Source organism: Xenia sp. Carnegie-2017, unplaced genomic scaffold (genome assembly GCF_021976095.1).
Source record: "Xenia sp. Carnegie-2017 unplaced genomic scaffold, XeniaSp_v1 HiC_scaffold_16, whole genome shotgun sequence".
NCBI classification, from domain to species: Eukaryota; Metazoa; Cnidaria; class Anthozoa; order Malacalcyonacea; family Xeniidae; genus Xenia; species Xenia sp. Carnegie-2017.
The window spans coordinates 11880657-11905311 of NW_025813469.1; the positions used below are offsets into that span (position 1 = coordinate 11880657).

A 24655-nucleotide genomic window follows, 5' to 3' on the forward strand; every position below is an offset into this window, starting at 1 on the left:
GCAAAGATTTCCAAACTAGCATATTACGATATACAAAAACCTTAGAATGGCTTTGTCAGTGAATCATTAAAGTCATTGACTGTAAAATAATTAAAACTATCACCAAAAATTTGAATGTTCATGCTGCGTCTAAGAATGTGCAATAGGTTCAATTTAATTCACTATGTGAGATATTAATTAGTCACTTTCACTAAAGCAGTATTCTAGAAAAGACCACGACAGAATCTTAAATGTTTAAACTTCCATAGCACATCATTCAAATTTCAAAGTATTCGTTGGATGTAACCTTATTTTCTTCACTAATTCGTTTGTATGCATATTGCCAAAATGCGAAGGCGTGCGTGGGGAGAAGGGGAAAGAACATACCAAACATACCAAAAAATGTCTCTATTGAAAGGAATCTTTTTGCGTACAAATTATCATGTAAAACTTGCATTTAAATTAAAAATCAATGTATTTGTGACATCAACTTTTGCCTTGTTATTTTTATTATTTTTTGTCCTTCTGGTGAGTGGTGCCAATAGAAGAACGGCATAAGAACGCCTTAGGAAGAGAAAAGATAATTCAGCAGACCGAATGCATGGAGGAACTAAGTTGCACTCAATCTAAGACAAGTTCCTGACACAATTTACTCCAAAGGTTGGAGGTGAGGGGGGAGGCTTCTCACTCATACGTGCTCATCGAGTGGAAATCAGAAATTGTTTTCTTACGTATCAACGGCAGACTCGTCTATCGACGGTAGGATTTTTGCTAAAATATTTCAAATCAAGTAGTGCAGTGAAAATAATGTCTTGGAATAGTCATGAGATGATTTTGATGTCCCACTCAGTGAGTGTGCTTTTAGAATGGAAGCTTTGTTTAGTCGAAAAACCTGGGCTGGGTAGTACATCTCAAATCTAGAATGCCATTATTTACATATCATATGATACAATGACATAGAAATTCCGACAAATTGACAACAATGTGAATTTCTAAAGAAATATTTAAAATTCAAACAACCGCTGGGGGTAAATAACAGGACAGTGTAAATTGTATAAATCATTGATACTAGAATGCATAAAAAGATTTTCAATGTCTACAAAATGTGGTTATAATAAAGTAATGATAATCTTACATAAAATCATGAATGTGTAAAAGGAAGAGAAACGACAATTTAGGCTGACCAAGTGTGTGGGAGTAATTAGGCTCAATCTAGATTCACAATTTTCTTATAAGACAAGTTCCCGTCAAATTTTATTTAAAACTGTTAGTATTTTCTTAGTTAACTACATTTTTTCTTAATAATGTTGGTTTTTTGGTATGGTGAACAGGGAATCTATTTTATTGATGAAAGGTTTGAATGACGACACAAGAATTAAAAATGCGAAAAGATTTCACTAACCTTTGTTTGAATTTTATATTCTTTGTATTTATATAGATAGCTGGCGTCTGAAGTCGTTCCCCAAACGCAGGCTTCTTTTAATGTTCTCCTTTCAAAAAAATGATAAAAAATGAAGACACATGTATTCACCCATCGTTTCTTCTTTCGGTTTAAAGCATTGAAATGAATATGACAATGTTTTAAGTAATCAACGCTGCGTGTGACCAACGCCACGAACCAATAAAATTCTTTCTAAAATCCTTCCTCGCGCGGGAGTCACGAAAACAACAAACAGGTGAACATGAAACCACTGTGTATAAGTGCATTTTACCATCTTTACGCTTTTCATCACTTTCAAATGATGCGAAAATTAGATCAATTTTGGAGAAAATACCGTTTCAGGTATGAAAACATCGGACATAAAATCACAACAAAATCAATAAAAAAGGGATTTTTCTCAAGAAACGGTAAACTAGAGTAAAAAACAAAACAAAGCAAATCCTTTGTCGCCTTACAATATTACCAAGACCACCATTAATAAAAGATATACACAAATATTCACAACTACATTGATTAATATAATAAATATACTTTTAGCATTCTAGAAAAACCTTAAAAAACAATCCCTTTTCCTGTTTCCTGGATTACAAGTGTAAGCATAAGAAGTGGTAGCATGGGATTGAGAAGGACAGTTGTGACTATTGAACTGAAATTACATGGGAACGCTACCTGTAATACAAAACCCTAATAATTTTTTGAAGCCATGATTATATCCCAGACACGCGTGTGTATGTAGTCAATCACTTTTCTCTCCGCGAGAGAATCTCGAAACACTAAACACGCGTGTCTGGGGTGAAATCTCGCGTGTCAAGGTAAGATTTGGCTTCAATTATTTGCCTCAACAGGTAGCGTTCCATGTATTGACGTTCAATGGTTGTGACACAAACTGGAACTTAAATCTTGCCGCCATTTTTGATTTGGCACAAATTAAGAACCTAGAGAAGCCGCAATCGCAATATTTTTTTGAGTTTTTAGAAGTTCTATGATATTATTTTTGAAATATCAATAACCGTTGACGTGATAAATCCCATTCTCATGTTCCATGTGTCCATTGGTCAAAGCGTTCTTTCGATGATCACGACAAAACTGCGCGATCCTCTCGCAAGCGACTCGCGCGACTTCCACGGGACATGTGAGGACAACGCGAAAAAAGTTGGGGCATTGAAAACACTGCACAGAAGAAAATAAGAAAAATATTTTGATTAATTTTCTCTACTATGCAATTGTTTCTGAGCTGGCCAAAATAACAAAAGAAGTCTACACTGTAACGAAATGAATAATGATAATAATCTAAAACATAGCGTGGACCAGACTGGTTTGTTGGATTTTTTATGCACACTTCAACAACCTTCTTGTCATCTTTAAGAGTAGTAAAGTAGAGACATAATGACAGCCATGAAAAGAAACAAGAACAAAACAAAATTCGCCCAAACTTGGCAAAAATAAATAGACGCTCAAAAGACATAATGTGAATGGAAATTTTTCTGGATTTGCATCAAAGTGTTACGGACAAATGTCATGTGCACCTAAATATCGATAAAGTAGTGTGCCCACTTATGTACATGGGTGTACCCAACTATCTACTTGGCTATACCTCACTGTACAAAACTATCGATTAAGGTGTACCTAACTATTCACTTCAGTTAAATAAATGTCTACTTGGGATAAGTATAACGACATGTCTCAAATAAAAATAAGATGAAGTAACATGAATATATGCATGGTTGAACGACAGTGAAGAACTTACCGTTGCTGGCAAAACAAAAACTGATTGTTCGGCCATCAATTTCTGTGTAAAATCAACATCATCTTTCACGCTGTGTAACCTATCAACTTTGATACCGATCTAAAATAAAAACAGACACGTTTTAAAGAGATTATGATTAAGATTATGAACGAGCAAAAAAGAAAATTGACAAGTTTCTTACCAACATATACATAGCACCTTGTGAGCGGACTGGATAAAGTTCTGGCAGCAATGAAAGACTTTCGTAGAATATATTTGATGTTTTCTAAATGACATCATGATAAAATGTGACGAAATTCATGGTTTTAAATTTGTTGGTTAAGTTCTATATACATTGGTTTAAGTTGGTTAAGTTCTATATACATTGACGGACCTGAAGTTTTTTAACTTATATTTGAAGGACCCCATCTCCATCAAGAAGTCCGCCATTGTTCTTGAAAATTAAGTACTTTACCTTCATAAGATTGAGTGTTTTTTCAAAGAACTGAGTCGGACAATCGGAAAGAATCGTCGGTAGTGCAGCCTGTATCACCGAACATGGACCAACAATAACCTGGCAGAGACGTCGTAAGGCTTGTCTTATCTAAAACACAGTTAAAAAAATAATTAAGTATTTTGCAATCATTGCATTCTTAACATCAATCACCAACAGCCATCGTTTGAAGTTGAAGTAAATGCGTTTCTCTTGAATGTTTATTCTCCCTGAACGTCTGGAGTAATGGCGAAGCAAGACCTTAACTTTTACTTCTGCAATTCTACTTTTTTAAGAAAACTATACAGTCAAACTTGTATTAAGCGGAAACCCTCGGCGAACGGACTAGCGTCCGCTTAATGGAGGTGTCCGTTTAACAGAGATACTTGTCACCAGGCCTCTCTCCGTTAAAAATAACATAAATGGTAAAATTAACAATTAAACGGTGCAGATATATTTAGAAATGACTTCAGTTAATAATAACAAAACTGAGAAATATTTTTGGTAATATTTAGTAATATTCAGTAAATAAGTGGCTGAACAAAGATTTTGTTGTAATGTCATCTTTTTTAGACAACGACAAACTACATTTGACATTGACAAGTTATGTTTAATAATAATTGGTAAACAATTTCATGTTTGATATAAGTATTTTATCTTCAATGCACTTGCATTATGAAAAATGTCTTCGTACTTGTTAAAACAGTATGTTTGTGACTAACATTATGTTTGTAGATAAGATGAAATATTTTGAAAAGTTGTTCGTTAAACACAGGTTTTTGTGTTATTGGACAATTTTTGTGTCCGCGTCTGCTCAATAGAGGCTTCATTCCTACGAATTATACATGATTTTGGACTTTACAAAGTGTCTGTTCAATACAGGGCCGCTAAATACAAGTTTGACTGTAGTTCATATCTTTAGAAAATTCATTTTGTCCCATTTTTTTCCGGGAGATAAACACAAAAATTTTTGCGTTGGAGTAAAATCAGTCTGACTTAGCTATTGATCTGGAATCATAACTATCTCAATACAATGGCGATTAACATGACAATGAAAAACAATGATTGTACCGTTGATTTTAAGGAATACAGAAAAAACGTTTTCTTTCAACTTCGACTTTAAACAGCCAAAGCAAAGCAAAGATATAAAATCTTGATGGTATTAATGGAGCCTAGTCCATAACTACAAGCGATATATTCATACCTTAAAACCAAAGGAATCATTTCTGTCGTGAATTACAATCCATCCGATACGCCAACCTGGCACCAAGAACCTGTCATTGACACACAACGTTTATATGGTTTCCTCAAAATGACGTAATGCAATAGAAATGCGCATGCTCACCTTTTGGCGATGCCACCGACAACTAGAACAGGAACATTTTTTGTTAAACTTCCCATGCTATGGAAAGGCTCTTTGCCGAATGTCTGCAGGAAATAAGAGAAAAAGTTAATTTAGTTCAAGCCTTATTCAGTGTTGCCAAGCCTGATCACCTTCTCGGGCAGTATCAATAAAATTTAGAACCCAACCCCCTGCATGTCTAACAACCGTGTCGACGTGAGGCAAGGACGCCATCTTGAAAGATGTCTTAACAACCAATCGTAACAAACACTTAAAAATAAAATCTAGACTAAATCAGCGTTTCAACTCTATATCAACTCAGGAAAAGCAGATATTAGTCGTAATATAAACATCCTCAAGTTTCCCACCTTTTAAAATGGCGGCTTGTCTCACTCGTTTTTTAAATTTCGACCAAGTCAGAAAATTGTATGTATATTGAATTCTAGGTCATTGGAGTTTACAAATATTTTGCTATGCAACCTTGTCATGAATCGTACAACCCGCAGGGCTGCACGCCCATTTCATTCAGTTTAATTTTACCCAACCTCGAGATGCACAATTATTTTGAAGCGTTCATGTCTAAGCGAATATTACAATCGTGATGACCTTACATTAGTTGAAACATGAACGTATTTACAAGTCTTCACGTGACATGCAATTAACGAACACTTACGACATGCGCGTAAACTTCATCACAGAGAACTGGAACGCGGTATTTTTCAGCAACTGTAAGAAAATAAGACCAATATGAATGCACGAAGTTTGTTGGTCAAGTCGGCAGAAAAAACTTGTACATGTCTTGAGATATTTACTGTTCAAAATTTCTTCCAAATGTTCTCTTTTGTACACAGAACCACAGGGATTTGATGGGTTGACAACGACAATAAGCTTCGTTCTCTCGTCAATAAGTGAAGCCATATCGTCCAAGTCGACTTCCCAACCATTTTCAGGCTGAAAATTATGAATAATCATTATTCATTTGAACATGAAGTCGAAAGCAAGACTCGAGGTTAGTTTTAAGGGAATCCTTCGAACAATTCAATCTTTGATTTCAGTTGAGTATATAATTAGAACAGTCTTTAATCTCCAGTATCACAATTAGAATACAATTAGAACAGTTTTTAATCTTCATTATCATAATTAGCACACAATAAAACAGTCTTCAGTCGTAAGCAGTAACGTAAACGTAATATCTTTAATTTGCACAAACTTACAAAGAGTTTATAAGATCGTGCTTCAATCCCCCTCGATCCACAGATGCATTTGTAAAGAGAGAAACCAGGTCTTGGAATTAGGATGTTATCACCACGATCAACTAGGGCGTTCATTGCTATCTCGATTGCTCCAGAGCAACCGCTGGCCAACACAAAATCCTGTAAAGAAAACAACATAAACATAGAAGTATATGCGTTTTCATAGAATTTTTCGTGTGAAAGTTTCCGACTCTCTCACATCTGTCAAAATCAGGTAGAGCTGCTTTGTAAGATCTCCTCCCCTTGATAGACATAGTACATTTTAAGTAGGTGCATACATTACTCGCGTTTACCCACCCCCCTATTTTTAGGGGTGAAATTAAAACACGTAAATATTAAATGAACTCTTCCTTATCGACAACTTATTGAGAGAAGGGGAGAGAGAAGTGTATTCAACACAGATGCTAAACCTCGTGTAAACTAAAACCGTTCTTCAGGAATATTATTCATTGCAATTGATTTAATGAGATAAAACGCAAGCAAACAACTATATTTTGCTTGACCATTGTCAACGAGTTGTATTTTGATGGAATTTAGTGCGATTCCAAAACTTGGGGAGGGCAGAAGGGGGAAGACGATAAAAAGTCAGCTTTTTCTGTCTACATAATGAGAGAGTCCTTTATGCCTACATAGACATCAATAAAGGTTCGTTTTTTCAGAGTTAAGCAGCGTGAAGTAAAATTATAGACGATGGCTTTAGGGCAACAACAAAACATGTTGACATGAATAAATCCTAAATAATCTTTCAATATCACTATCAACAAGTGTCCCTATAGTTATGGAGCAGGAATATATACCTCAGCATCCACGATGTATTCAGGTGTTGAACTGTATTTTGCAACGGCATTTCGTGCCTCTTTGCATCCTGCCAAAACAAATACAGATGATTGTATATGACTGGAATAGTAGAACATACACAGGTTGTGTAAAAAAAATTCCATCCTATATCCAATGCAAATCCAGAAAATGAAATTCCTTTCACTTCCTTTCAGCCTCCTAGGGTATGAATTACAGCCGAATCGCGCAAGTTGTAAAAATCTTGTGATTTTGGTTGAATTCATTTCAAAGGCATCGTCGAAGAACTGGCATATTTTGTCATTTCAAAATGTTGAAGGATTTTATACACCCTTTGTATTACGAAGACAATCAATCTTTTTGAAAAAGCGTTCTTTAAATGGACTTATTTGTTCCCAAAAGTTAAAACAAAGTCTAACAATTGTTATCATAGTAAAAACATGAATTGGCTTTAGGAAGAAAGATTTAGAAAAATATTTTGCACTGTTGTTTAGCTAGATTATTCTGTTTTGAATCCAATTTCGTTAAGTGACCTTTTTGAACGCAAATTTTTTTTGTGGGAGGGGGGGGGGGAATAGGATAGGGTTAATTCTTATGATCAAAGCTGTCGGTGTAACTAACCATAGGCTGGCTTGTAGCCGTTATTTTTTCCTGACTTTATTGCGTCACAGAGCGCCCGAAAACATTCTTCACTTGGTGGTAGGTTGCCAAAAACTGTGGGATCACCTGGAATATAAAAAATATTCTCAACGATAACTCACTTATGCAAGGTTTTTGGAAGGTTAGTTTCGTACAAGTTGGCTCCGAACCCAGTTAATGCTAATGAAACTTCACATGTTTCTAGATGTATATCGTCCAGGATAGTAGAGTCCTGAGGAGAACTGTTGATGTTGATGTTGACTGACGTTTCGACAACCTTAGCGATAGTCATCTTCAGAGTCAGGTTCACAAACATGTAACGACATTCCTGTGTTCGAACCATTTACTTTAGCCATAAAACTTCGTCATCTTTGAACTAATTTTCCAAGATTAAATATTAGTTTCTTTTTCATAAAGTTTTTTGACACTTTAGAAAAATACAGTCTACTAGATACCGTCGTCCAAAGACCAAGCTGTCACACGGAGATTTAGAAACACAAGCGTACAGGAGCTATCTCTTCTGTGAGGGCAGTAAATTTTTCCCAAACTCACAATGAAGGTTCCACCGTATTTTAGCCCGACTAACGTTAAAAAGTTGTCCTAAAAGCGGGTTAAGTCAGAGCTAATTTGACATTAGCTCTGATTTAAACCGCTTACTTCGAATGCTGCCACTACGAAATAAAATGGGAAAACTACTTACCAACAGTGAGACGAATCACCTCCAATTGAGGATTTTCCTCGATGTGCATTGTCTCCACAACATTTCTTATAGGATTAAACGTGTTCTGTGCTGTATACGACACTGGGATGTCCCAATCTTTTGGTTCACACGTACTCATTCTACATACTACATACACCAAAAATAACATGACGTCATTGATTTATTTTACGGATAAACTTATTGATTCACGTGAAGGGGACAGAGTCAGAAGTTATATCCCATGTTTTCGTGGTACTAACTCCTTGTCTTACAAATACTAGTAATTGATCCTTTACCGAAACCATAGAAATTAATCTTACAGTTCCAGGATATGGCCTACAAGAAGTCAGCAGGACAGAGCTAATATATGAATATTTACCCCCACACACACACACACACACACCCACCCACCCAATAAGCGTTCTAGTTTCGCACCTGAATAAGCTAAGATGCATGTGGCTCTCACAAAGACTAAAGTTTAAGATTTTAACTTACTGAATTTGCAGTGCCTCGCTCTCATATGTCCTTAGTTACACTGAAGTACATAAAACAATGAGAAAATGATAGTAATATTAGTATATCGCTCCGAAAATAGTGCAACCGATTTTTAGTAATCTGTACTCTGTAAATTAGCTATTATCAGCGACATAATGGATTTTTAACGGCGTTTAGAGTAAAGCCGATATCGGACAAGACACTTGAAAGCTTTTTTATGTTATGCAACACTTTGAAAGTCATAGCAGAAGCACAGACAAAAAGCGTTTTTAGTGATATCTGTGATTTGCAGACACTCGGAAAATATGCATGAAAAATACAAGAAAAGTCTTTGTAGGACCCAATTCCGGAAGTTACAAAAATAGGAGCGTCGAGAAACATGGCGCTCACACAAAAATCACACGAGATGATTTTCTGCATTTCATAGTACTCTGTGTTGGAAGAATATAAGTGTTGCCCTCCAACATTACTTTGTATGTCATGAACAGGATTTTGAAAGTCGTTCTTCATGAAATCTTTGCATTGATTGTAAACGGTTTTCCTTTCCTCTGCCGGGGAGTTTTGAGGTCGAATGTGGTCTGCTATCACAGAGCAACGCGTCGACACCGGCCTAATATCATTTACTCCATAAACGTAAATTTTCCAGCAAAATTGCTATTCATGTCTTTAAAAAATGAATTACATAATTTCCATTCATTGCTTTTTTTCGGTGAATGAACACAAAAATATTTTCATCGTAGGAGTAAAAAACCGACAGACTCTCCTACGGTTGGAGTGTATCATTTGTGTCGTCGCGAAGCACAATTTTTACACAATTAAAGTTTTTACGAAGTTAACATTATTGCCACAAAAGGTGGTTTAAACAAACGTAGCTACAGACATACAAAATCAAAGTTGATCTTGCCATGTCATAATGCCATTGAATTTAATTACCTTTTTGAGTGGAGTTGTTTGGCAGCATTTCTGCTGTGGAATCTGATCTTTAAACGCGAGATAATCCGAACAATCCGCTTTAACTAAACTGATTTTCCATCACCATGAAGAATTAGCTAAAAGAGGCTCGTTAAATGAATCAGTGAATGTTCGTGGTTTCAATCTAGACAAGCGTGCAACTGTGGTATGTGGTGCCACGAGGTCAGTCAGACGTTTAAATTATGCTTTTTGAAAGTTTAATCACCGGATGTATTTTAAATACAAGTCAATTGCTCACGTTTAAATATTCATCAACAAAATTAATATAGGCAAGCCATGAAAAAGTGTGTGTTTCTCCGAAAAGTCAGTTGAAAGTGGCAGTTTTTTGGCTTCTGCTGTGCAAACATTTCTGTTTTCATTCACTGCAGGAAGAAAAATGAATGAAAATAATTTTCTAAAGAAATGAATGCCAATTTTGCTGTAAAATTTGCATTGTAGTGGTAAAAGTTCAGGCTGACTTCATCACTGGTAAGAGGCTGTTCTGTGGTAGCAAAATACTTGAAACGTAACTGATTATTCTTAATCCTGAACGAAAACCAAGGTAGAAATAGAGATGAGATTTGCATAATATAGAGGCCAAAAAGCAAAATTCTGCCACGTTGTTTGTGACTTCGGGGATATTAAAAATATTAATGGCACGCGAATCTTCACTAAACTATTTAATCCTACCTAAACTATGAGTAATTTAGTAATGTTGAAGTGGTTGACAACAAACAAGAGCCGAATTCACGAATAAATTTTTAGTTAGATAAAAAAGAGTTGTACATCAATTCTACACAAAGTGACGAACAATCTATCGTTACAAATAAAAACCATACACACCTTGTTCCATCGATAATGTTTTAAAGGAATGAACAGAAACTAACAATTATAGCAGTTATGTTTTGAAAGATCTATGTTCAAACAAAATTTGACAGTTCTGGCAAAATATTTTCGCACACTTTCGTCCAGCCCATCAACGGCCAAAGAGCAACCAATCAAATCAACGTTGCCACGGAGACATTGCCGGTTCAGCATTAACGTATAAATATTTAACTGTTTAAAAAGTTGTTACATAACTAAAAAAGGAAGTTTGACGGATATGACACTTCTTTCTAATTAAAACGCAAATTCACCTTTTGAATATTGCGTTTTAAAATGGTCTGCCCTCTTGAAAATGTCCAACAAAACACGTGTTCAAGGAAGGAGCTACCACACCTACCTTACACCCTCCTCCCCTCTCCCTCCCCCGTCGACTTCGTGTTTGGCCAATATCTTCCCTTTAACAAAAAATATCGTCAAATTCGTTAAAAACCCTGAATAAATTCAAAACTAATAAGAGTATATCGCCATTTTAAATTCAAATTATATAAAAGAAGTATCGCTCTCCGGCCCATGCTGCATAGGCGAAAAGCGCTATGTAAGGCGGGATTGTTTGTTGAAAATATATAGACGTCATCGTTAATTGTTGTGTAATAAGACGAAATATTCTTAAAGTCAGCTTTTCATTGTCAACAGACATTACGTTTATCGTGCACACATAATTTGAATCCTTATTCAACCAATGATTAATTTTCAAGTCGAAAAATAATGAACAAAAGCTTTCACATTAACGGTCGTATTCATTAACGAACATGTGACTGAACAGAGAAAAGACCCACGGGATTTTTGACCTGGGAATTAATGACCTATGGATGTTTGACCTGGCGGTTATCACGCCAGGGATTATTTTGATCGGAGAAGTTATGACCCACCAGGGTTTTTTTGACCTGAGTTAACCAATGGGATTTTTGTTCTGGGAATATAAGACCCATGGGATATTTGGACCAGAGAAATCATAAATCCTAGAATTTTTGAACTGGGAAGTAAAGACCTATGGAAGTTCTTGACATGGGAAGTCATGCCTTACCCACAGCTTCCCGAATGCACTTAAAAATTATCCCCCCCCCCTTGGAATGTCAACAGAACACACATTCAACCCTTTTCATTTCAACACAAACTAAAAATACTTAAATTTGCATAAAGATTCACTAATTTTTCTCTTTTTTGATTTACAATGTGATACGGTTAAAAAATCATTGCCTACGTCTCAAAGTCTTAACTTGTTGAAGATTTATATGCTGCCACAACAACAATTCCAATGCTGATAGCTGTAGGTATCAACCAAGACAATGCACTATAAAATATCAAAAACAATTTATCACATGAATATAAACAATTCATTTTTCATGTTTACTTTGGCAATTGGTCCCTATGATTATCGTTTCTAATTCCCATGGTAATGCAATGAGCCCCCTCCCCATGTTAAGACTGATACTGCCTACTTCCCATGCCAATACCATGCATCCCCAAGTTATAACTGTTTACTACCCAATGTTAATATAAACATACTGTCCAGTGTCCACCTTCAACACATTCCCTCTGGTTAATATTTGAGCATTACTTCGGCCTACCTTAAAGCACTTTTTCTTTCTTTCTCGGGCTCCTCCTAAAAATGAGAGATTATGAAAGCTTACATGAGTTAATTTGATTAAAAACAAAAAAATAACAATATTACAATATGGATGTTCTTTTAATATCATATATTAAGTAAATGGTTTGAACACTGAAGTATCAATTCATGTTTCTAGATATTGACTGTCCAAGTTAGTGGAGTCCTAAGAAGGACAATTAGTGTGTTCAACAGTCATTCTCAGGACCCACAAGCATGGATGATGTACAAAGACAAATATGTCAGTAGCACACCATTCTCCGACACACTCCTTATGCAAGCTGATTTCAAATGTCTAATATTTCAATACTACGTATAAATTTAAGCATCAATTGCCACAGTGCATAAACAAACAGTAGTCCCACTCCATAGAAATTTTTGTGTAGCACATATCTTATTATGCATGTGATTAGCATAGTGGCAGCCAGTCAATTGTATTTCCTTATCAATAGGAGCGCTTTGGTGACTAGCGGCAGCCAGTAATCTAATTTAAATATACAGCACAAAGTTGCACACTGGAGTGAAACTACTGCTTATTTTTATACTGAGCTTTTGCTGATTTGGGTAATGAATGAAGAAGTAGATTCGTACCAGCACAAAATCAGGCTCTCTATCCTCCTAAAAAATAAACATCATCTGATTAGTAAAAGATTACAGTTGTCATGGTGATGTGTAAGAAAGAATGATATGCCAATTTCTATATTCTAGCATTTAGTCAAAACAAACCCTGCGTATGAAAACTTAGACACCTGGTTAAAAAACTGAGCATAAAAAATTGTGTTGACACAAAAAATACCACAATAATAGCCAGCAAGGGCATACAATGGGAGGATGGCACATTTTAAATCTTAAATCACCTAATTTACACAATTTGCCAATTTAAAGGCAAATTAATGTAGTTTATTGAAAAACAAAGTTAATTGTGTTAATATTATATCTGCTTATTATATTTTATTGGACATTACAATTTATCTTATTTATATTTGCTTCCACACACTAATCTTGACATGTCTCGGCCCATTCCTCTACGCGACCTATATAGAGGTAAAATCTCGATTTTTCTGTCTGTTAACATTCCCGGAGGGATTTTTACGGAATGAGGGGGGAAGAACAATCACAATAAGGTAGAACCTTTCGGAACTCCTGTAAGTTTCTCTTTGATTTTAAATGTCTGGAATCCGAATAGATATGCGGCCTAAACAACGTTATACAGTAGATACCAAAATCGAGTGATTACCGACATCAATTACACATATCTCGTTTGACGAAAAACACATGAAATGGGGATTCACCGTGCCGTATTTAGCCAGCTCGGTTAACATTTTTTATCTTGCGCTCTATGGTCAAACGGTGAGAAAAATGTAATGTAAGCATTTATTTTTGTTCGAGCTTCTAATATTACTTGAAATATCAACCATGAAATATGAATTATGAATACGATGAAACAGAGGCCGCGGAACCGGGAGGGCATTGGGGCAAGTGCCTCCTCCCCACTTTTTGCAACAGGGAAAAATGTGCCCTTTTTCTGGAATGAAAGTGCCCTTTTTCATGGTGTAGAAATGCCCTTGTTTTAGGTAAAACTAGACTGAAGAAGTTTCTCTTAGATACAAGTAGCCCCGAGAGTAGAACAAAGTCTGTCGGCATCATACGAAATCAGCTATAGCTTAGTTTTTGATTTTGATTACCCAGATGGATCAAAAATCGCGTTTGTCGATTGGGGTTGTCTTCGCAGACGTCCGCCCAATAACTTAATTAACCAATGAGAAGTCGTAATTTATGATCCACGTGAGACTATAAATTCTACGGCAACGCATTGCTCCCGTCGTATTGTCTTTCAGGCCATTGGTCCTACAAAACTGTTCAAAACTGTTCAAAATTCATAATCATAATAATTGAAAATTTTGCGGTTTAAATCACTTCTAATCAAAATCATCATGCCTAGAGCTGCTAGGCGAAAACGAGAAAAGGAAAAAGGGCTTTTAGAAACAGCTAAAAGGATGCGAAAATTGACGAGTTTTTTTAGTAGTGCTACAGCAGAGAACGTTGTTAACCAAAACATCGACTCTAGGTCTAATTTCACACTGCCGTCAGCTACAGAAACTCCATCAACGTGTTTATCTCCTTATTCTCATTCCAAACCAAAATTCGGCGAATCTGACTCTACAAGAAGTGCTGAGAACAACTTAAAAAACGCTCTCAGTCTAAATTTCACGCAGAGGCGACTGAGAAAGTTTTATTATCTGATGATTCGAGAAGAGATATTGGAGCGATATTGGTCAGTGAATTGAAGAAAACCCAGGAAACTCGAAGAAGAATGTTGCTAAACTAACTAAGTAGTATAAGGTATTTGGCACGCCTAGCCCAAAGTTTGCAAAGTAAAACTGAACTTGAGAGTAACTTGCAACAGTTTTTAAAATTAAGAGCAGAGGGTGTACCTGATTTGTTGGAGTGGATTGACAACGGAATATGTCTCAGTCACGACATCATAAACGAGTTGATTAATATGATGGGCAATGCAGTCCTGAGATCTATAGTGGCAGACATCCGTAAGGAATCACAATTATTTAGCCTAATTGCAGACGTGTCTAGAGACATAAGCAACAAGGAACAACTAACATGTATTTTGCGCTGGATATCTAGAACCGACTTGTCCGTCCACGAAGATTTCCTCGGAATGTACGAGCTAGAGAAAACCGATGCTGAAACAATCACCACTTCGCTGAAGGAAATTTTTGTTGCGATGCAGTTTGACGATAGACGACTGTCGATGGCAAACATATGAGGGAGCAGCAAATATGGCTGGAGGCAGAAGTGGGGTTGCTGCCCGAATATCTTCTGAGAATCCTCACGCCCTGTACATTCATTGCGGTAACCACAGTCTTGACTTGGCTTTGCGTGATTGTGTGAAGGAGAGCTGGATTATCAGCGATAAGTTGAAGGAGGTGCAAGAGTTGGCCGTGTTTATTCGATCTTCACCAACACGAATGGCGCAATACCAGCATATCGCCAAAGAGATTGAAGACAGCGGCAGGCAAGTTGAGAATCCGCATTTGCTGTGTCCAACTCGATGAACAGTAAGAACCAAAGCTCTCTCGGCTGTCCTGCACAATTACGAGGCCCTCTACTCTGCATTACTTAGCATTGCCAAAGAGTATTGCAAGTCCACTGTTTGTGACAGGGCATCAGGTATGGCTAGCCGATTGAAGAAGTTTTCCTCGTACTTTGGTTTAGGTTTTGCGCAGAATATCTTCAGCGTGTGTGAAGAAGTAGCAACTACCTTGCAGAAGCCTTCAATAACGGCACAAACAACTGTTACTTGCATAAATGCCTTGAAGACAAACTTGCAGCGTCAACGAGACAACTTCTCTTTGTGTTACGACCAAGTAGTTGCTTCAAGCAAGGCTATCAACTTTGTTGGCGATCCAACACAACGAAGACCGAAGAAAGTTCCGTGGCGACTTCAACACGGAGATGGCGAGCAACATCATTTCCGAACTGCGAAAGACGCCCACCGTGCACAATATGTTGAAGCAATTGATGCGTGCTTGGCTTCACTTCAGGAGCGCTTCGATCGAGAAACATATTCTGTATTGATGAACATCGAAACCGTGCTCATTAATGCAGCAAACGGGTTTAAGTTTGAGTTGAATGATGAGGTTGAACACCTTTACGAAAATGACCTCGACTTTGACCAGCTGAAGGCGGAGTTAAAGCTTCTTGAAGGAATTATCTCGCAGCGACTTTCAGAAATAAAGAAGGTGACATCAATTGACACCATAACATCAATATTCTCAACCGAAGAAAATAACTCATCGCAGATTGTCATGGCAAGGTCTAATGTTGTCCGACTCTTGCAGATTTACCTTCTTGCTCCAATGAGCGCAGCCTCTGGAGAACGATCTTTTTCATGCCAGCGGCTTGTCATGACACTTTCGCAGGAGCACAATGACGGCAGCACGCTACAATAATCTTATTGTTATGCATGCAAACAAGGCCAGAACTGACGAACTGAACTTACGTTTAATAGCTAAGGACTTTGTTCTCAAAAACGAACGTAGGGTTAGATTTTTTGGGAAATTTTAATGACATCGCATTACTTAATAAAATTGTTCATGTAGTCATCTTAGCACGCACGCCAAGCAATAGAGAATACGCATAGCATTCTAAGAATGTCTACCAATATTTTGCAGACTTTGAAACTTAATCATGATTCATGAAACAATGCATATCTGTAATATACTAAAACAGTAAGCTGCAAACTCACATGCCCTTTTCGGTCAGTGCCCCCCCCCAAACCACTTTTGAGATACTTCCGCGGCCCCTGCGATGAAACATTTGCTCTTTGCGATAACTATACATCATTTTATCGCAGTCGCACAGAATCATCGGAAAAAAGGTTCTATCAAAATGTTATAAAGGAAATAATGGAAACAAAACTAAAGTTTTATCATATAGTCCGTTTCTACGTTTGTAAACATGCGTTCGATCGATCGTTTAAGTATCATACTTTTCATCAAAAAGCAATTTAAACACTCAAAAGAATCAAAACCATCAAGACATTTAAAAGAATCAAAAAATTGTTTTCGTTCGAAATGATAATGAATTTATCTTTAAATTATTTGAAACTTGAAATGAAATAAGATGTAAAGCACGGGAGCTATTTTTTGCCAGAAATCAACCGTCAACTTTCAGAACGCGTGCCTTTGTTTGCATATATACCAAATAAGGTATGGCACGTTTGAAAGGCTCGTTCACTCGATCTGATTTGTCGGATCTGACGTAACTTGAAAATCGAACCCAATTTTCGTTTTTTATTTCTCCAATTATAATTCATAAAAAAACGTTAGAGTATAACCCCACAGTTGTCTTTACTTTCAACAGAGCAATCAGGAGGGGAGAAAGCGTAAAATTAAGGCTGTGCATTAAGAAATAAAGAATCAGCAAATTGAATTATTATCAGTGGCGTAGCTTGGAAAAATAATTCCGCCAAACCTATGTCGCATCCGGAGGCATGCTAACCGGAAAATTTTGAAATCAAGAGCCTTGGGAACAGCATTTCCTGTGACTTGGACGGCGAATCATTTGTTGTACAAGAAGTTATAAAAACCAGTTTTTATTAGCTGCATTCTTAATGTGGCAATCGTCGAAACTGCAACTAGTTAAAAAGATACTAAAGGTGGCTCAGAGAAAAGTTACGCAGGAGACAATTGTCCCCTAAAACATAATGAATCAAACTCATCACTGCCCCTGAATAAACAGAAGAAATTTGGATTAACACAAAAAATAACATAGTATATTTGGTCCATTGGCTGCCATTTTGTTGGTGTAAGGTCCCTGTCCACTTAGCTGCTCCAGTTATTATAGAAATCAATGATTACCACCTCCCCCAATTTAAAATAGAGGGAGTTCGACTATAAAAACAGAAAATTTGATTCTGCGCCAAGTCCCTTAGCCAACCAGAATTCAAACCTTCTTATAGAAAATTGTGTTGTATGTTCCACCCTCCAAAAATAGGAGGAATTCGTGGAGAAATCGCGCGAGTAGCATTGAAATGTGCGAGAAAAAGTTGCTAGGTTACAAGAAAAATCTTGAGATTTTGCGGTATTACGATAACGAACCACCGAATAAAAGCGTGAAAATGAACGAATAAAACATAATATTGCAAATTGTTTGTGAAATAATATTTATCTCATCTCCAAATAGAATATTTACTATTTATTGGAAAATTTCTACTCATCTTCCGACCGAAAGCATGGCATAAAAGATACATCACTAGACGTAATGGTTGAACAAACACAAGCAGTGCATAAGGTATGAAAATTTGATGTTAAAAGTTTTATCCACAAAAAAGGTTGGAAATCTTACTCAACTGCTATTTCTCAAATGGACCTACATTTAATGAAGATTACCAAACGTGGTAGGATACTGCGTAAAATCCACTGTTTCTTTTGCTTTCTTTTAAAATGACGGTGAAATCTCATTAAGGAGCACTCAATTTCCAACGATAAAAAATGCAGTTCCGACTTATAATTTTTATTTGAGAAGTACATGATCATTTCTCATTGTTATGAAATAAAAAAACATATATCATTGGGGAGCAAAAGAGTACACTTTTTTGCTATACAAAATATAAACGTGAAACACAATATCAAATTACCTTGCTCAAATAAAAACATGCCTGTTTTTTGCTAAAAATCGCCACATATAAGTTAGATTTTTAACACTTTTCGTGGATGAAACTTTTAAGATCAAAATTTCATATCTTAATTTTTTGCTGATTCATTATTTCTTTGTACAAAAACTTAATTTTACTCTTACTCTCCCTCCTCTGATTGTTGTGTTAAAAGTAGACAACTGTGGTGTTATGTTTCGTCGTTTGTTTATGAACTATAACTGGAGAAACAAGAAACGAAAATTGATTCGATTTTCAAGTTTCGTGAAACACCAAAAAACAAAAACAAAATTACATTTCAATTTTTAATTTGAAAAACAAAAAACGAATTTCGGATTTTAATTTTCCTATTACGATTTTTTATTATCAGCGGAAAACGAATGCTTTTAAGAAATGAGTTTGAAGATTAAAGCCAGCTGGTTCACACGAGTGAAATAAGGATAAGCACAAGCGTAGACAAAAGGTAAAACAAAGATAATCAACGAAGCATGTGACATAAGCATCGACATAAGCGCAGGCATTATGAAAAAATTCAAGCATAAGCTAAGAGAAGAACAAAAAAAGAACAAAAAAAGATTTAAAGAAAATCACAATGTGTTTGTTTTTATAAACCTCTAGAGCAATAGCAACAAAAGTCTCGAGGTTCGTGCTTATTTTACTCGTGTGAACCAGGCTTAAATATTATTACTTCAGTAATGCAGAAAGTGATTGTGTTCGCGAATGAGAAGTTAATTACAAACTGATTGTCTTCACAAAATTTCAAATGTGTAGATAGTTAGTAGATTTTTGTAAATGTGGTGGATGGTAAACTGAGAAATAAAGTATTTTGCCACTACAAAAAATATTTTAAGTTAAGTAATTTTTACATGGAAAACTTGTATTTTATTGGTCAATAAGCTAAAATTGAACAAGGACAAGAAAAAGGGATAAACTATCCTCTAAAAACTTATTTAGATACAAAAGCCATTCACCTATTTCAGAAATTTATCAAAGTAGTTAATGATTATATGAACTTTTGAACTATACATTTTAAGTTTTACAAATTTATCATCCAATGTAGTCCAAACGAACATTGATGAGTTATAACGTTCCATAACTTAATGAAATTTCATGTCTTAGACATACTTTTGTCCAAAAGGTAAAACTTCAGCAATGGCTTCCAATCGTGATTTATTCATTGAAGGAAGATATGTCCATGAAGAACTACTTCCCATTTTGAAACACTCCACTGAATTAAGAGCTTCACGTTTATCATTTACACCTCCCATGACAACAATTGTATCACCAGTTATAACTGCACAACATCCCATCTCTTTTCCAACATGGATGGTAAGACTGTAATCTTACCTGTTTTGCTGTCATACATGATAACACTGTTCAACTCTTCTCCTCCATCATCATAACCTCCAAGAAGAACAACTTGATCTCTCCATTGAACTGTTGCCATTCTACACAATGGATGAGGTAATGGAGGCATTTCCTTAAATGTAAGAGTCCTTGGATCAAATTCCAAAACACTGGACAAATGTTTCCAATCTTTTCCCTGTCCTCCAAAAATAAGAACTTTATCATCAACAACAACAGCTCCATGGCCATCCCGTGGTTCAGGCATATGACACAACTCTTTTAAAACATAAGATGTTGTACCAGTAATCTTTATTTCACTGATCAAATCTGATATTTCACCATCAATATATCCTGCAATGAAAAGGATTTGTTGTTTATAAACAACAGTTTGATGACCATAACATCCATAAGGAAACTCTGGGAAAATTTTCCATGTCAAAGGAGACTGTTTTATATTCAATGTCTCCATTGACTTGCTGCCCACCTCCAACAAAAAATAAATTATCATTATAAATAAATGATGAAGCATTATTGTGTTCATTTTCCATTGATGCAATCTTAAACCACTTTTTCTCCTTCCATGAAAAAATTTCAGCACTCTTTGACAAGCCTCCAGCAACCAAAATATCACTTCTTAATACATCCATAACTAATTTAACTGGTGATGTCAATGTTGGAGCAAAATGTTCATTTATAGTCATCTTGTCCAAAAGTTCAAACATCATGATTTTCATTTTTTCCATTTCTTGGGAAGATTCAATCAAACTTTTATCCCAAGACTCGACAGCGAATTCCTTGCGCCAGTCCTGTATTGGATTAAACATTTTTCCGTCTCCAAGTTCAATACTTGGCCAAGTTGATAAATGATCATGATTGTTGTTGATCCTTGCAATGAACTGATATAAATGATGGTTGAGAAGAATGACAGTCTTCATAATTTCCATTCTTTGGGACTTTTGAACATCGCTCTCATGCCACCACCGATAAAACAGAGAACATTTTACGAACACCGTCCAATTCATGCAGCCTTTTTATATAAGATAAACATAAATCAACGACATTCTTTCGATGCTCCGGACATTCAAAAATTTGTGCCATGATCTTAACAATAATGGCAAATATTCTGTCATCCAAGCTTAAATTTTTGTTGTTGAAAACATCCGTTGCTTTCTCACGAGATTTTTTAAATCGATCCTTTGCCGATTCAAAATCCTTTGAATGTTGTATTGCACGGGAAAGATCATACCTGGTGGTGATGGTAGTACAAGTTGCCTGAGACTCATCATTATTACTTGCTTCTTCACATTCTCTATCACTTTCTACTTTGTCAATGCAATTAAAAGTAGAATAAATCCTTCCTCCAAGTAGTTTAAACTGGAGCAAAGGTCTATTTTCGAAAGATTATCTAGCTTTGTTTCGATTTCGTGTAAATCTCGCTTGATAAATTCCCGAAATCTTTCATTAGCAACGTCACCGTTTTCTAGCCTGTCTGCTGCAGCATCTCGGGCGTTGTTCGTAAAAATTGAAATATGGAGAGCAGTAAGTTATCAAGAGACATGGCTTTTGATGATTTGTACTCGTAGAGCTTGTGTATAAATCTATTGCGTCTCTGTCAAAAACAAAAACATTAGTAAAATTAGCTGTGTTTGTATGAATACTCGATTCAAATAAAATGCTTTATTTCTTTTAAAATTTCAACCAATCATAATAATATACATTAATATGTTTACAGCAACGATTTACAGCATTTTCCATAGATCAGATTTCTACCGTTGCAAAAAATTTTACAAATTACGAGGGAATAAGAAGAAATCGATGAGAGAAAAATAAAGGAATTTTAAAATACGAACAAAATCCAAATAAAACTTAATGCTCCTGCTATGTTGTTGATTTAATGATAGTTTACTGGCAAATATTCAAGAGTTACTTTACAACACTTTACATGACACTAAATGACTATTTTCTTGAGAAAACCGCTGAACGCGCGTACTGCATTTTGCGATTTAGCGATCATTTTGACAAGCGTGAAACTAAACAGACCGAACGAGATCTTATAAAACTAGAGCACCATTTCTACAAAATTATCCTAGATCTCTCTCTGCAGTAAGGTTTTACAAAGAGTAGACGATATTTATAGTAGACTATTTAGTCCCGCTATTTCATCGATTCTGTATCGTTTGTGTGTGTTTGAAGACATGAAAATTGATGTGTGTAGCGACTTGTAAAGTGTATTTATTAGTTAATATTAAAAATGGCTCAAAGTCTACATTGTCAAGTGACGAAAGTAAAAAAGCGACAACGAGGGAAATACATCGAAGTGAGAGCTTTTAAAAGAGAGGTGAAGTTTTTTCAAATTAGGTAAATAACATAATGAGGGAAATTCTGTGTGGAAACCGTAACCATTTTTCTGGCTAATTCTGCTCTAGTTTATTAATTTTGCATCTATATAATATATTGTATTTGTTGTTACAATAGTTTGTGTCGATCAGTACGTCGTGCTTTAATTTATAAGACTAAACTCACTTTGACCTTTTCAACAGAATTCATTCAATACATTTAGTGCAGCTAGTGCTTACGTTTTATTGATAACGTTGACAATCTTTAGTTTGTCGAATGACCTTTGCAACGTTAGGGAAATTTTCTATATTTTAAAAGCAATTTATTCAAAACAATCGAAGGCCCATCAAATGCTAGGGATGCGTGGAAAACCATTTGATAAAAATTGTCCCAAAAGAAAGAAAGGGAGAATAAGTATAGAAAGAAGCAGGAAATTTATTAAAGCATAAAGCACCTTCGGTTGATACTGAGGGAAACAAAAATGAAAATTCTGGAGGTTACGTATTTGTCGTAGGAATGACAGCAACAGAAGGAAGCAGTTGTTGGATATTTGATTTAGGAGCCTAGCAACATATGATAGCTAGTTGCGATATTTTGGTAAATTACTGGGAGTTCCCAAAGCCAGAACCTCTTACACTTGGAGATGGTAGTTATGTAAATGCATATGGGTATGGAAAAGTTGAAATCACCATGATACTTGGACGTAAAGAGAAAGATCAACAGAAATCAATTTTGACAAAGGTATTGTACGTCCCAAAGATAGCTATAAATTTTTTTAGCGCACGTGCAGCAGCATCTAAAGGCAAAGTTGTTCAATTTGGACACAGTCTCTGTTGGATGAAGAACTCCAATGGACAAGCTGTAGCACGCTGTCGAGAAATTCATGGAGTGGGGGGCAGCAGTCACAAACCAATCAGAGTGTAGGATAAAAACACTACGCACGGACAATGGGGGTGAATATACATCCACTGAGTTTGAAGATTTTTTAAAGGAGAGAGGAATTTGTCATGAGACAACAGTGCCACATTCACCCCAGCACACCGGGATAGCTGAGCGCACGAATCAGACAATCCAAGTAGCAGGTCTTTCTATGATTTTGCATGCTGGACTGTCCAAAGCTTTTTGGGCTGAAGCAGTGTGCAGTGCATCCTACATAAGAAATTGAGTCATTACGAGTGCAACTGCGGTAACTCCGTATGAAAGATGGTACGGAAAGAAGCCAAATGTGTCCCATTTTCGTGTCTTCGGTTTTACTGTTTATGCCCATGTTCCTGATGCGGTGCGCTAGAAATTTTAGCAAAAAGCAGTCAAGATGAGATTTGTTGGTTACAGCCTTAAACAGAAAGGATACAGGCTGTCATTGTTGATGAGAATCAACAAAAGTTTTATTCAGAGGGACGCTACATTTAATGAAACAGATTTTGGATCAACAAAAGCTCAAATGAAGTGTAGTGAATATATCACCGAGTGTGCTCAAGAAGAAACAGAAATAAAGGGACAAGATGGTGCAACCAGAAATGAACAACAAGATCCTTCAAATGAGCCTTGACGCCAAGAAAGAGAGAGAAATCCACCAATATCTTACCACGACGATTATGCGGATTTCGGATCACTACATCAAAGTATGCAACACTTTACCTATCTGAGATCACAAAAACAGAAACCATAAAAGATGCTGTTAATAGTGAATATGCAACGAAATGGAAAGCTGCTGCAGATGCAGAATACCAGTCTTTACTAGAGAATAAGACCTATAAATTGGGCATATTACCAGCTGGACGTAAGCCTATCAGTTGAACGTGGGTCTTTAAAGTTAAACACGAGGAATCAGGAAAGGTAGAGAGATTTAAAGGTCGTCTGGTGGCTAAGGGTTTTCTGCAAAAATATGGAATTGACTATGAAGAGACATTCTCTCCAGTGGTTCGTTTTTTTTCGATTCGCACTCTTCTGGCTTTTGGTGTATCTCGAGGAATGTTGATCCATCAAATGGATGTTGTAACGGCATTCCTCAATGGAACATTGGAAGAGGAAATATACATGCAACAACCCGAAGGTTACGTAAAACCAGGAAAAGAAAAGCTAGTGTATCGTCTCAAGAAATCGCTTTATGGTCTAAAGCAAAGTCCAAGTTGCTAGAATAAGGTTTTCAGAGAGTTTATGTTATCGTTAGGATTTGTTCAGAGTGAAGCAGACCATTGCCTATTTATTCGTTTTCTCAACGATAAGCTGTTCACGTTGATGACCTCATACTTTGACTGAAACTGAAGAAGAGATGAATGATCTAAAGGCCAACTTGGCATACCAATTCAAAATGAAAGATATGGGCGTACTCCACTACTGCCTAGGAGTTAGTATTACTATAAAGAACGGTGTGTTACACATCAATCAGGAACAATACGTCAACAGGATTCTGAAAAAGTATAAATTACAAGATTGTAAGACAGTGTCTACGCCAATGGATGTAAGCGTGAAATATGTTAAAGAAGATGGACAT

General features: G+C 36.1%; 1 protein-coding gene and 1 long non-coding RNA gene across 8 annotated transcripts; one reads left to right on the top strand and one right to left on the bottom strand.

The window, feature by feature from the left end:
- Positions 1–1040: 1040 nt before the first annotated feature.
- Positions 1041–9303, top strand: LOC124437517. Its single transcript, XR_006945750.1, has 3 exons — positions 1041–1225; positions 3820–3824; positions 9291–9303. It is a non-coding gene; the product is annotated as an uncharacterized LOC124437517 (long non-coding RNA).
- Positions 1797–24183, bottom strand: LOC124437500 (tyrosine aminotransferase-like). Of its 7 annotated transcripts, none has more exons than XM_046987472.1 (14): positions 12372–12770; positions 12268–12302; positions 8369–8515; positions 7651–7755; positions 7032–7099; positions 6196–6354; positions 5794–5932; positions 5655–5707; positions 4985–5067; positions 4844–4913; positions 3622–3750; positions 3349–3432; positions 3168–3266; positions 1797–2590 (listed from the first exon to the last, which is right to left on the bottom strand). In XM_046987472.1, the coding sequence occupies exons 3-14, from the start codon at positions 8505–8507 to the stop codon at positions 2423–2425; spliced, it is 1296 nt and encodes a 431-aa protein (XP_046843428.1). In that variant the 5' UTR covers positions 8508–8515; positions 12268–12302; positions 12372–12770; the 3' UTR covers positions 1797–2422. The 7 variants fall into 7 exon arrangements, 6 of the variants coding, with proteins under 6 accessions (XP_046843428.1, XP_046843425.1, XP_046843429.1 ...); XM_046987469.1 differs by lacking the exons at positions 12268–12302; positions 12372–12770 and adding exons at positions 8864–8903; positions 9797–10099; XR_006945736.1 differs by lacking the exons at positions 12268–12302; positions 12372–12770 and adding an exon at positions 9797–10104 and having other exon boundaries at positions 3366–3432.
- Positions 24184–24655: the final 472 nt, after the last annotated feature.

What these genes read in the sequence shown, in the direction of transcription:
- LOC124437500 (XM_046987468.1), bottom strand. Translation starts at nt 9,824, where the DNA reads ATGCTGCCAAACAACTCCACTCAAAAAG. An exon ending in AAACAACTCCACTCAAAAAG is followed by an intron (nt 8,516 to 9,796) that starts GTAATTAAATTC and finishes TGGTGTATGTAG; the next exon opens with TATGTAGAATGAGTACGTGT. An exon ending in GGTGATTCGTCTCACTGTTG is followed by an intron (nt 7,756 to 8,368) that starts GTAAGTAGTTTT and finishes TTTATATTCCAG; the next exon opens with GTGATCCCACAGTTTTTGGC.